The following is a 13,962-nucleotide window of genomic DNA, read 5'->3' as shown; positions in this document are numbered from 1 at the left end:
GGAGCTTAGTCCATGTCACCATGTGTTTGTTTCCCAAGTCGTAGTTGTGCTAGAGACATCTCTAAGGAACCATCTCTAACAATTATGTGGGTCTTTTAGCTTACACTTCAAGGCAATATTATGTGCTTATAACTTTTTGGGGCGAGCCCAACATCTCAGGGCCTTACATTTATAACGGCCCATAATCCGAGACTAAGTATAAAAACGTACTTCAAGAATTCAAGTAAATTCTAAATGAATCACAAGCTTGTTTCAAAAAAAAAAAAAAAAAAAAAAAAAAAAAAAAAAAAATGGGAATCACAAGCTAAGTGCGAGTAAATAAAAATCATAAATGGTACAAGGGATTTGAACCTGCAATATAATGTTTATACGACTATACACCTTCATATCTATTATGTATCAAAGTACAATTTAGCTAGGTTGGTTGAGCTTTCATTAAATAGAGTTGGCCCAAAAATATTATTCCGAGAATGATACTTTCTCCGTCTATAAGGAGATTTTGTTTTAAGAATCATATGAAGTTATTGATTTTTATCCACACATTTCCATTTCAATAGATAAACGTATTGAAACCAAAATTTCAAGTGGTCATACAGAAATAAACACACTACAAAAATATCTAAATCTATATGATGACTTTATGAGTAACAACTAACAAGAGAGGTAGATATAACTTTGAAAGCTCATAATTACAAAATAAAAAGTTGTAACTTGATAAATTCATTTAAACTTCAATAGATTTCTGATTAAGTGCTGTATATCTCCACCTCTCTTTCTCAACAAAATCAGCATCCAAAAACTTAGAAACAAATTTCCATAAACTATACACATCTTCAAAATTTGATAAGAAACTAATATTAACTGTAACAACTGATATACCACTTTCACAACTCTCCTTTTTCTTCCCTTTGAATTTTTTCCTAATGCTTTCTTTAGGCCCCTTCATCAAAACACTTTCCTTCTCAACTTCATACCTCTCAGAGAACCATACATGCTTCAATAATCCACAACCAAGCGAAATATCATTCCTATCCGCGAGTTTTTGGACCAACATTGGCTCAACCCTTTCGCCTTTCCAATCAAACATGTTAAAGGCCAAGGAAGAGCCTCTGTCGAATTTTACTCTAGGACCGTAAACTTGTACAAGTTGTACACCTCTTTCGGAATGTGGATGATAAAGAGCTGATAATGCATTAATCAGCCAATTAATCAAACATCTTATTCTACTACCAATTACAACTAGGCCTAACATGTCTGCTTGGTCTAGTCCCTTACACTCAACATCACACTCTTTGTGATCTTGTTCATCTTTTGTATGTGTTATGCTCACAACTCCAGGGGAAGATGTAAAACTCGAAACATTTATTGTTGGAGAGATCGATTTCTTTACGAGTAGGCAGGCAAACCCTGAGGGATCTTCACCAAAGACTTTATAAAATGTGCAAATAATAAAATCAGGTTGAAATAAGGACAACCCTAAAGTGTCCATTTCCTTAGGATTAAGGGCACTTGCATCAAGTAATACATGCCACCCATTTTCCCTTGCTAAACTCATCCATTGATAAGAGTATCTTGCTCCACTTACTCTTGATTGAACAGGAAAAACAAACAAACCTTTGTTCATTTTCTTGCTTTTATTCTTCTTAACATTGCCTATAACAATTTCTTCTAGTTTGTTACAATGAATCTTCAACTTAGGCCACTTAAACTCGGCTTGTGAAACTCGAGCTCCCCTGCCTTTTGAGGTCTTAATCATAGCTTCTATACCTTCATTTTCATGATCATATACTGTAACAAGATTTTTATTAGAATGAAAAGGGTATGATTCAGCCAAAACCCCGAAAGCGGATGTTTGATTAGCAGTAAAAAACAAGGAGTAATCATCCTCAATAACATTCAAGTACCTCATAATTCTTTCCTTGATCTTACTCTCAATCATTGATGACATTACCACTCCATTAGCCTTATGCAAAATATCGAATTTTGTTATTTTCGCGGTATAAGAGGAAGAAGAGGCAACAAACTCACCTTGTTTTTGTTGTTGTTGTAAAGAAGAGAAGAGGGCATGACCACTATAATCAAGACAAACTTGGGAAGAAAGGAATAAATGGCGGTACTCGTTGGCGCGTATATCATCAGCTTCAACGGTGGTTAAGTACTGAGGGAATGATCTAGTGAAACTCCGGAATGATTCCGGTAAAGTAGGGATTGAATCAGGGTTAGTGAAGTGTGTATTTGGGTAAAGAGATGATGTAGTTGCAGTTGCAAAGTCATAATGAAAAGTTGAAGAATCAACATTTGCTGAGTTTTGATGATCAAAGGAGTTTGGAAAACTATTAACAGGATTTAAGCAACAATAACATTTGCATAAATTTGATCTTAGTTTTACATTTGAAGATTTCATGCTTTACTATTTTGGTTTTCCTCTGTTTTTTTTTTTTTTTTTTTTTTTTTTTTTCTTTTCTTTGTTCTTATAACCAATCATTTTATGTTTTTTCTTATCAATTATTATAATTATCTCTTTTGTCCTTTTATTTTTAGATCTTTTGTGTAACGTTGATTAAGTCAATATGATTGCTTTTTGACTTTTGGAATTAATTGCTTTAGTGGAGAGCAATGTTTTGAACCTTGACTTGATGGATTGACTTGCATGATTGTTCTACGAAAATGCTAAGTATGTATCTTTCACACGTCAGCTCAATTCACAATTTTTTAATTCTTTCACACTTAATACACGTAAACTACGCGATCTTAATTCTACGTACTTTAAGAGACAAACTTTAACTTCCAAATCACAATGTTAAAGTACTATCTAAACGAGTTTTTTTTACTTAAATTTGAATTTAAAGTGACTAGTTCTCCTATCTCATGGGATGACTACTTAGCTTAAACTAGGTAATTGAGTACGAGTACTACCATTTACAAAACCCGAGAGTTAAATTTGAAGTAGTGTATGCCGTGGTTGTTTGGGAAAATTGAACTAGTACTTTGTAGTGAATCGACTAGTTGAGTGGCTGATACCATGCTGATGAAACTGAAGCATCATCAATCATCATAACTACATTTGAGAACTTGTCATGAACGTTATACCTTAGTCAAATTCAAACATTAATTATATGTCGTACCTAGAGATTTTATAATTTTTGGTAAGAAAAATGATGAAAGTTTAAGGGTTTAGGTGGGCTGTAATATTATTTTAGAGATAATGGCAGACAATAATTGATTGTAATCCTAGTGAGCAAGCAATTGTAACAACAATTTCATTGTAATATTTAATTGATTGGCAAGGTTTTGGGTAGTCGCACGATTCTCATTTAGATCACTATTTTGTGCAACTCTATATAATTTCGATGTAAAAAAGTATAGGTTGAACAAATACAAGTTAGATAGGAGCTAAATTAGCTTAAATTTGACAATATAAAATGGCGTGACGAGGACAAATTATCGTTGATGATAGCTATTAAAATTTCTCTATGATAATCTAAGGGAACTATATACTTCATAGTTTCAAAAAGGGTATTATACATATAGTTTAAAAATTTTAAATTAAAATGTCGCATAAGTTTAAAAATTTTAAATTTTTGTACTACGAGTATTATTTACATATTAACTTTGACTTTATTTAATATTATTATCTAGTATGTAAAACTTCACTATTTTGCACTAGATTAGTCTATACAAAAACAAATATATTTCTATAATATCAAATTTTTAATAATAAAATTAAATTATTTAATTCTTTTGAAAAAAAATTAAAGACACTAATGGTCGGTACAATTTAAACTAATAAATAAATAACAAAAAATCTTGCGTGGACTGGTTCACAATAATATTATTGTGAACCTAAGGTTTATCCACACGTAACTGGCATTATATTCAACATAGTGACCCTTAATTTTAATATAGTAACATAGTAACCTTTTTTAAAACATGTGTGACCATTAATATTATCATGAACTTAAAGTATGAAATTATGTTGAATAGTGACCTAATTTTAATATAGTGACCATTATATTAAAAATATCATTAAAAAAAATAAACTTTTATCGCTTTTAATGTCCCACTAACTTTTATTTCAACATAATAACCTTTATTTTAATATAGTGACTTTTTTTATTAACAAAACAATCATATTGTCTCTAATGTTAGTGGTCCACAATAAGTTAGTGTGAACCAGGTCCATTTAAAAATAAACAAATAAATAAAAACATACTCCGATCCCAATCGACTTGAAAGGTGGAAACAAAGGTTAGATGCTTAATACAAATGTCTCTCTCCAAAGTCTTCGTAAGTCTTCCTTTGTCCTCTCACATAATATCTTAAACACTTCCATAAATGAAATTTTAGTAAAGACACGTATATATGCCGTCCAACATACATATATTCTTCTTTCAAGTGAAAAAAAAAAAAAAAAAAATGGGATACTTCTGTCTAATAATGTCGTTAATCTAGTTGCATTATTATTACTTGCATGTAATACATACGGAGTATGAAGTTTCCTCTTCCCTAAATTAGTCTACACAACTAATTTTAGGTGAGTTGAATATTTATTTGTCTTTATTTTGACATTTCGTATATAAATTGATATTGGTGCTCTAGTCTCATTGTCTCTAATCACAAGGATGAGTGCCCAAATCAAACTAAGGAGTGCCAAAATCATTTTTTCTTGACCAAGCTACATAGTACTCGTATTGGGTCATTTGCCATCTTGTTCTCTACTTATCTATCATGATCTCATTGATACCTTATATATTTATTCAAATCATGTTAACATCAATAACATGTGCTTGGACGATGAAAATTCATATATTTTCTTACTATTAAACGGATTACACCACTATATTAACTTAATATATAATACTTTTATCTATCTCAATGATATGCTAGTTAAGAATGAAATAGTATTATCATGAAAATATATACCACCTTTTTAGGGAGGGCTATATGTAATTGAGATGGCATATATATCATTATTTTTTTATACGAAGTTGTTGAATCCCATTGTAGCTCACTTATGAGTGTCCCACATTGGAGAAAGAGGAGAGGTGGTTCCACTTTATAAGGTACAGGAGAAACTCCTACTATTGCCAATTGGTTTTAGTATGGAAGCTCCAAAGCCTTGTTTGTGGGCCTAACTCTCCTCCTCCTTGTTCGGGTTGCCCAGGCCAATTTATATTGTTTCAAAATTTATCATGGTATCAAAGCCCAGGTTTGTTGGGCCATTTATAACTGGGTATTTGTCAAGCCATTGGTTAAGGGGCCTCTATTGGATGTTCATTCCCAAAGAGGATTTATATTGTACCTTCTGGTGTGCTCTAGTTCTAAGGACACTCATAAGTGAGGGGGAGTGTTGAATCCCATTGTAGCCCACTTATGAGTGTCCCACATTGGAGAAAGAGGACAGGTGGTTCCACTTTATAAGGTAGAGGAGAAACTCCTACTATTGCCAATTGGTTTTAGTATGGAAGCTCTAAAGCCTTGTTTGTGGGCCTAACTCTCCTCCTCCTTGTTCGGGTTGCTCAGGCCCAATTTATATTGTTTCGAAATTTATCAGAAGTATGTAGTAGAAAGTAGAAACAAATCAAACAATGGTGTTAAATCCATTTGTTTCCTTTTGTTTGTCCTATTAGGATAGTGTAGAATTGTGTAAATCTTCTTGAGAGATGTATTCTCATTGCTTCAATATAAATAGCCAATGTACAAGCATAATTACAAGCATAATTATGAGAATACTCTCTACATAATTACACAAACAATAGTTACAGAATATGAAGTGGTTCATATTCTATCACACCCCCGCAGTTGAAGCGTGAGGTGGCCGAACACTAAGACTGGAACGAAAGTCCGCGAAGAGCTGCCGAAGAAGACCTTTGGTGAAGATGTCCGCATATTGATAAGAAGAGGGCACGTGAAGTACCCGTACATGACCCATGGCAATCTTTTCCCTTACAAAGTGGATGTCCAACTCAACATGTTTTGTTCGATGATGTTGAACCGGGTTACTAGACAAGTAAACAGCGAAAATGTTATCACAATATACCAAAGTAGCTCAGCGAATGGGGTAATGCAATTCCAGCAGTAAGTTGCGGAGCCAACAAGTTTCGGCAACCACATTTGCCACGGCTCTATACTCGACTTCGGCGCTTGATCGAGACAAGGTAGTTTGCCGCTCAGCAGACCACGAGATGAGATTGTCGCCCAAGAAAACGCAATACCCCGATGTAGAGCGTCGGGTGTCGAGGCAACCCCCCCAATCGGCGTCCGTATAGGACACAAGAGTAATTGGAGGGGAGCGATAGAGGTGCAACCCGTAGTCTAGGGTCCTCTGTATGTACCTGATGATGTGTTTTAACACATTAAAGTCGGCGGCTCCCCTGGGTCGTGTATGAACAAGCAAATCTGTTGGACCGAGCACGCGATATCCGGTCTTGTGAAAGTCAAATATTGAAGGGCGCCAGCTAAACTTCTATAGAGGGAGGGGTCTGCCACGGGTTTGTCATTAAGAGCCCCTAATTTTGCCTTGGAGTCAACCGGGGTGGCCACGGGTTTACAACCTTCCATCTTGGCACGAGAAATAATTTCTTGAGAATATTTATGTTGGCATAGGAACATGCTGCCAAGGGTCCTTGTGACCGAAATACCCAAGAAATATCGAAAGCTACCAAGATCGGACATGGCAAATTCGGCCTGAAGAAGCCCAATAATTTCTGATTTGAGAGCCTCGGTAGACGCAGTCAAGACAATGTCGTCAACATAGAGCAATACGTATGCCGAGTGGCGACCTCGGTGCAAAATGAAAAGAGAGTTATCACTCTTGCTACACACAAACCCAAGTCTTAGAAGATAATTGGCAAACCGTTGATACAACGGCCGTGGTGCTTGCTTAAGCCCATATAAAGACTTATAGAGCCGACAAACATGAGTAGGTGCCCCCGGGTTGACAAAACTGGGGGGTTGATGCATATACACAGTTTCCTTAAGATCACCGTGCAAGAAGGCATTATTACGTCCAATTGATGTATCGGCCAATCCTTCTCCAAAGCAATACTCAAAATTGTATGGATGGTAGCCGGTTTAACAATTGGACTGAAAGTCTCATCACAGTCAACCCCCACCTGTTGGGACTTGCCATTTACAACAAGTCTAGCTTTGTGTAGCTCTAAGTCACCATTTTCCCTGTACTAATGTTTGAACAACCACATACAACGAATAATATTCACACCAGAAGGCCTTGGAACAAGATCCCAAGTATGCTGTTTAGTAAGAGCATCAAACTCCTTTTTAATGGCTGCATTCCAATTCAGGTCTAACATGGCAAGTCTAGGACTCTTGGGAAGAGGACTAATAGATTGAGTCATGAGATAAAAGGGGACTTCAGGTTTAAAAATTCCATGTTGGGCTCGGATTTCCATGGGGTGTGTGGGCACCAATGGACAAGGCGGGCTAGAGGAGGGTATTGGTGTGGCTTGTATGGGAATTGGGCTAGGATCGAATGATCCAAATTGGATCATAGGGGATGTAGATGAGGATGGAGGAGAAGATGGGCCAGTAGGGGTAGCCCACGTGTGGGCCGTGGCAGACTGAACTGGGCCACGGTCCATGCGTGGACTATTATATATGCCCACCACTAGCTGTGGTGGAAATAGGAGAGGTAGGGTGGGCTATAGGCGTGTGGGTCGGAGTGGCTACTGGTTGGGTCGTGTGCACTGGGCCTTGAAGGAGTAGATTGTTGAGAGAACAATCATCTAAAAAATCATAGTCCATTTCCCTAAATTTGGCTAAGATCAAAGCATAGATAGCCTCGATGGTTGGATGGGTAGCTTAAGAAGACACAAGGGGTGGATCAAGGTTCCAACTTGCTTGTGCTTTGCCGTAGAAGAGAGGTTCGGGTAGCAAAGACATCCAAAAGTAAGAAGATGGTCGTAGGAAGGGGACCTACGATATAAGACTTCGGTGGGGGTTTTGTAACCAAAAGTAGTGGTCGGAAGTATGTTGGTGAGATAGGCGACCATTTGAACGACATAGACCCAAAAAGAAGGTGGTAAAGAGGCATGGAAGAGCATAGTACGTGCCTTGTTGTTGATAGTACGGAGAATTCTCTTGGCCTTACCGTTTTAAGAAGAGGTATGAGGGCATGAGAATCGAAAAGAAATTCCATTATCATCACAAAATTTGTGAAAAGGACCATTGTCAAATTCACGACCGTTATCACTTTGAAAAATTTTCACATGTTTTTCAAATTGAGTGGAAATGTATGCTCTAAATTGAAGAAAAATAGAGTAGACTTGAGACTTATATTTTAGTGGAAAAACCCAAAGAAAATGAGAAAAATCATCAAGAAACACCAAATCATACTTATGACCTAATTTACTAGTAATAGGGGAAGTCCATAAATCCGCATGAATTATATCAAAAGGGGAAAAAGTAATACTCATAGAATAGTTAAAAGGAAGCCTAGTGTGCTTTCCCAAAGGACAAGAATAGCAAAATGGGGTATTTTTCCCTTTATTACAATTGATCAAACTGTTTATTCTAAGAAAATTAAAAACTTGTCTAGGATGTCCAAGTCTACTATGTCAAGTTGAAGGAGAGATAGCGGTGAGAGCTAGATGATGAAGATCATTTGCAGCGGAAGATGAAGAAAAAGGATAGAGATCCCCCACACTATTGCACCGAGCTAGAATCGTCCCCAAACGAAGATCCTTCATAGAAAAACCAAAAGGGTCAAACTTAACGGAAACAGAGTTGTCACAAATAAATTTCCTAACAAAAACTAAGTTCTTAATGATGTTAAAACAAGGAGGACGTTTTTAGTTGGAAAAAGAGGTAGGGTAGAGGTGTGGAGGTATGTCCGTAGCCATGAATTGAAATTCGTTTGCCATCACCAACCAAAATAAACTTAGGAGTGCTCAAATTAAACAATTTAAGGAAGTTTCCAGCATTATTAGTGAGGTGAGATGTGGCGCTAGTATCCATGTACCACCCGTCATTAGGTGACGAAAGACTCATAGAGCTATAGGCTTGACCCAACTCGGTCGGAGTCATAAGGAGGGTCGTACCCTTGTTGCTGGACTGGAGCAAAATAAGCTTGTGCCTGTTGGTTTGTGCGAGGGCCCAAAATGGATTGTTAGGGTTGTTGAAAATAGCCTGCTGGATTGGTAGGAAAAGGGCATGGAGGAGAGGCCACCCTCCTGAAATCGGACCAGCCCAATGTTGCTGGGCTTGCTGAGGCTGCTGGTTGGGCCAGCGTTGGGCAGGCTGCTGACCGTGGCCCAGTTGCGGTTGGTGGCTGCTGTTGTTGTCGGTTTGCTTTCCACGACCAGCACCACAACCCTTGCCTCCGCACTGGCCACCGCGGCCACGGCCGCGATTACTGTTGCTGCTGGCGCGACCCCCAGCCTCACGTGGATGATTAGACGTCGGTTGCAACGACAGAGAAGAGTTACTAAGGCTTGATGATCGTGTTCTTTTTGTTTCGTTTTTCTTGTTTCCTCCAGTAAAAATTGGGATCGGGCTTTATTGAAATTCGGAAAAGGGTCAGACTATTGTATGATAGCAGCGACCGTATCATATTCCCCTTTCGGCAAACCTGTGATCATTTGCAACACCATTTTGCTCTCAGAAACAGGATTCCCCACGTTACTTAACTAATCCGCAAGGAGTTTAATTTGCTTGGTGTACTCTGACATGTTAGCAAAATTTTCCAGGCGAGTGTTATTGAACTGCTCCTTAAGATAAACGGCTCGGGTATGTTTATTGTCATGAAAAAGTTCCTTCGATCGGTTCCAAAGTTCGAGGGCAGTTGCACCGGGCTTCATGATAGTATGGACGAGGTCTTTAGAGATAATACCGTAGATCCATTGCTTAACAATGGCATCTAAACGCTTTCAAGTCGCAGAGTCAATATCAATTGGTCGAGTAACATCCGCATCTATGTGGTCCAAGACATTGAACGCACAAGGATGAATTTGGAATAATTCCACCTGATGCGGATCAAGGATCTTGGTCTAGATTTATTTTGTTTAGGATTTATTTTTCCTTATTTTATCCTGTTAGTAGTTGGTTTAATATTATTAGAGTTTGTTAGGATTTAATATTATCTTTTTAGTTATCGTTATCCTATTGGACATGGGATTGTATATCTATAAATATTTGTTTTCATTAATGAGAATTTATGTGTTTTTGAGTTTAAGGAAATTAATTGTGAGGTTGATTTGTGTGAGTTAATTTCAAAACGTTGCTTTTCTTCTTGTTTTAGTCGAAAAGATCAAACTTTATTGAATTAGGTTTACCCTAATTGCTAGTATCCCTTTCCGTGGTTTAATCCACATCACCACCCATGTTGCATATTGTCCTTCTTCCTGATCGAGAGTGATAGACATCAAATTTTCGATGTTGGATATAGAAAAGGCTGGGTGAAAGGGAGGGGTAGAGGGAGGAGGAGGGGGTGGTGGAGGAGGTGTATCGTCATCTACCATAGGAGAGGCTGGCGGTTTAGATAGCAGAAGGAGGCTACGGTTGATGAAAGGTCCTAGGACCTAGGGTTGCGGAATTTAGAAAGAAATTTTCCGATTGGCCGTGATACCATGTAGAATTGTGTAAATCTCCTTAAGAGATGTATTCTCATAGCTTCAATATAAATAGCCAATGTACAAGCATAATTAAGAGTATACTCTCTACATAATTATTACACAAACAATAATTACAGAATATGAAATGGTTCATATTCTATCAGATAAAACTCAATGTAGTGAATGTGAAAGTAATTAAATATACGGCTTCCCATAATCATGGTAATAAGAGCTTCAACACTCGTGGTATAATTTTATACCACAATGTTTATATTCATCCAAAATCTAATAATTTTTACTACAATGGTGGTATAAAAGTATACCATGGAATTGTATATACCATCTCAGGGTAAACATTTGCTTTGGTCCCCAGGTAACATAAACCAATCAGGTCACGCCATGTGGGTTGGTTATCATGTATCTTTTATATTTTTTTTTTCAATTGCATTTTAATAAAAAATTATAAATTAAATAATTATGAAAAAATTACCATGTTCATAATTTTTCAAGACCTACACATTGACACCCATATTGATATACTTTAATAGATTTTTTCGAATTCGCTTTTTTACTACCTTAATTGCTTATATCATTTGATTAACTTTACAAACATTAATTATTTATTTCCAATAATAAAATAAAAAATAATTATAATTAAACTAATTGTATAATTAATACTTATAGGAGTAGTTTCAAAAAAATTAATACTTATAGGAGTTTTTTTTATACCATGGGTGGGGTGATTTTTTGAGAAATTATATTGTATTGTGGTATACATGATGTGGATGAGTGAGAAAGTGGTAGAGAGAGAGGGATGATATAAATTTTTATACCATGAGTGATGATAGTCTAATTGTGTAGGACATATTATTAATTCAAATAAACAACTCAAGAAAATTACATCTTATTTAATGGATGAAATAAATAGAATAAATACTCCCTCCGTCCCTTATTAAATAATTAGTATTGTTTGTATATATGTATGTGACACTTTTTATTTATTGTATTGCATTTGGGATAATTGTGAGTTTTTGTATTTTTTTTCTTTTACTATTTCTGATTGATGTACATATTAGCAATAATCTCTTTAAAAATGCTAATTAAGATTTTAGGATTTAGGTTTTAGGGATTTAGGGCTTAGAGTTTTGAATTTAGGGATCACCAATAAGATTGCAAGGAAAATATTAGATATAGCTTAAATTATTATATTATTTAGCTTTTATTTTTTAATTCTATCTTTTCATTAAAACATATTCTCAAAAAATTGTCTTTTTAAAGTGGTTTTTAAATTATTTTTTATGTCCCTATTTCATGTAATTTGTTAATTTTCGTTTTCATGTAAATTATAAATTGAACTTGTCAAGGTTAATTTTTTGGATGCAATTTAGTGTTACAATAAATCAAAAATAAATTTTTTTAAAAAAATACTTACAATTATGTTGATGATTATGATGATCATCGACTCTGTGTTGGAGCAATTGAATGGAATATTGAAATTTAGCGTAACAAATTGTGCATGTAAATTTAAGGTGATCATGCTTCGATTTGTTGTGAGCTTTGAAAGATTTGAGAGTTGGAAAGTTCTTTTACACAAAACGCAGAGTGGCATGAGTCTCTAATGGAAGCTTATAGAAAGAAAATAGAGGAAGAAGAAGAAGAGAGAGAGAGTGAGAGCGAGAAGAGAAGAAGGAGAGAGAAAGTGAAGGAATAAATTGAGAGGAAAATAGAGGAGAGGGGGGGATTACAACAAGTTCGATCGTTACTTTTAGGATGACCTATCGTTACTTTTAGGATGCGCCGTAGGCCGCTGTGGGTGAAGGTGGAGAAAAGGATGGGACGGCGGACACCCGCATTAATCTCTGAGATAAACAATTATTTAATGGAAATCTCATAAATATATCAACAACTTTTACGGAATAATTAAAGAACAAACACCAGGATCAATTCAAAATTTCTATAAAAATTAGAGAGATGTGATAGCATGTTAAATTTAAGAACAATTAGAGAAAACGGTTTAGCATTTCGTATTGATATTAACCACATACATATACAGAATACAAAACAAGACCTAGCCTAAAACTCCTAACATAATAAACTTGACAAATATACAACACTAACATAATGAAGCAAACCGACTCTAATAATTGCTCTTCGGATGTTGGTTATTTTTAATACGCACTATGTACAATATCCCTCCATAACCAGACCCAACCATGACTGATCCAACAGAACCCCCCCACCACCGCGCCTCACCAGCCAACCTCGCTGCTTGGTCCAGCAGACTACCCCTCAACCCAATCCCCAAACCTGACCACCTTTAAATCCCAAAATTCCTTTTGCCTTCGCTTTCTCCACCCCAGCTAACCTCCTCACCTAACCCTAGCAATCCACCTGATGAATTCATCCCCTTATGAAAACCACCTGGTGGTAGCCACCACCCAAAAGTTGGCATCCTTGGGAATAGCTGCCCCCACATCCTTAACCTTTTTCTTAGACCTAGCAAATGGGTTATTCAGGTCGGGTCACATTCGGATCTGTTTACTTTGGGTCAGCTAACATTTGGGTGGGTATGGGTCGGGTTTTGGGTTAACTTCGGGTCAGATATCGGGTCGAGTCCGGATCGGGTCAATTTTTGGGTCGGGTATGTTTGGGTCAGGTCAATTTTAGGTCAAGTATATTTGAGTCATATTTGGGTCATGTTCGAGTTGTTTCATTTGTGGATCAAGCTAAAATCAATAATTTTATAGAGTGTATATTTCAGTTTATGAGCTTACTACGGTTGAAAATGAAGAATTTTAGTTATTTTTTGGCACAAGACATTTTTTGTTCAATTATAAGGTAATTTTAGTTCGGGGGTATTAGGTCTGTTTGGGTCTTTATCGGGTATGTTCGGGCCATTTTTGGGTATCGGGTCTATTCGGGTCAAACACTTTGGGTCAATTTCAGGTTGGGTCAACTTTGGGTTGGGACAGTTCGGGTGTCGGGTCAGGATCGGGTCAACATCATTTTCGGGTCAGGTATGGGTCGGGTCATTTTCGTGTCAATCTCAGGTCATGGGTCGGGTCATTCGGGTTGGGTCAACGGGTCTGGGTCAGGATTGCCAGGTCTACTTTCTCCCACCCCATCTCCTCCCCCCGTCTTGAACTCGCCTTTCTTCGACACCGCGCGACGAAATTTTTGACATTGCCCAGTCTGAATTGGGTGAGGGAGGTTTGAACTCTTTTTAATTCAGGTTCGAGCTTTCAGGTAAGGTCTGAATCAGGTGAGGTTGGTTTCTGCCTTTCTGGGCGTTTAAAAAAAAGAAAAGTACCTTAAAAAGGAAAGTGATACAAATAAAAAAAAAGTACCTTAAAAAGGAAAGTGATGCAAATAAAAAAATAAAAAAAAAAGC

The 13,962-nt window shown here is 36.7% G+C and overlaps 1 protein-coding gene across 1 annotated transcript; it reads right to left on the bottom strand.

The window, feature by feature from the left end:
- Window positions 1-645: 645 nt before the first annotated feature.
- LOC145598357 (molybdenum cofactor sulfurase-like) lies at window positions 646-2,467 on the bottom strand. The gene has a single exon (XM_081654701.1). The coding sequence runs from the start codon at window positions 2,402-2,404 to the stop codon at window positions 725-727; it is 1,680 nt and encodes a 559-aa protein (XP_081510827.1). The 5' UTR covers window positions 2,405-2,467; the 3' UTR covers window positions 646-724.
- Window positions 2,468-13,962: the final 11,495 nt, after the last annotated feature.

Source organism: Chenopodium album, chromosome 20, assembly GCF_948465745.1.
Source record: "Chenopodium album chromosome 20, dcCheAlbu1.1, whole genome shotgun sequence".
Taxonomy (NCBI): Eukaryota; Viridiplantae; Streptophyta; class Magnoliopsida; order Caryophyllales; family Amaranthaceae; genus Chenopodium; species Chenopodium album.
This window is presented reverse-complemented; position numbering and strand designations above follow the sequence as displayed.

What these genes read in the sequence shown, in the direction of transcription:
- LOC145598357 (XM_081654701.1), bottom strand. Translation starts at nt 2,404, where the DNA reads ATGAAATCTTCAAATGTAAAACTAAGATCAAATTTATGCAAATGTTAT.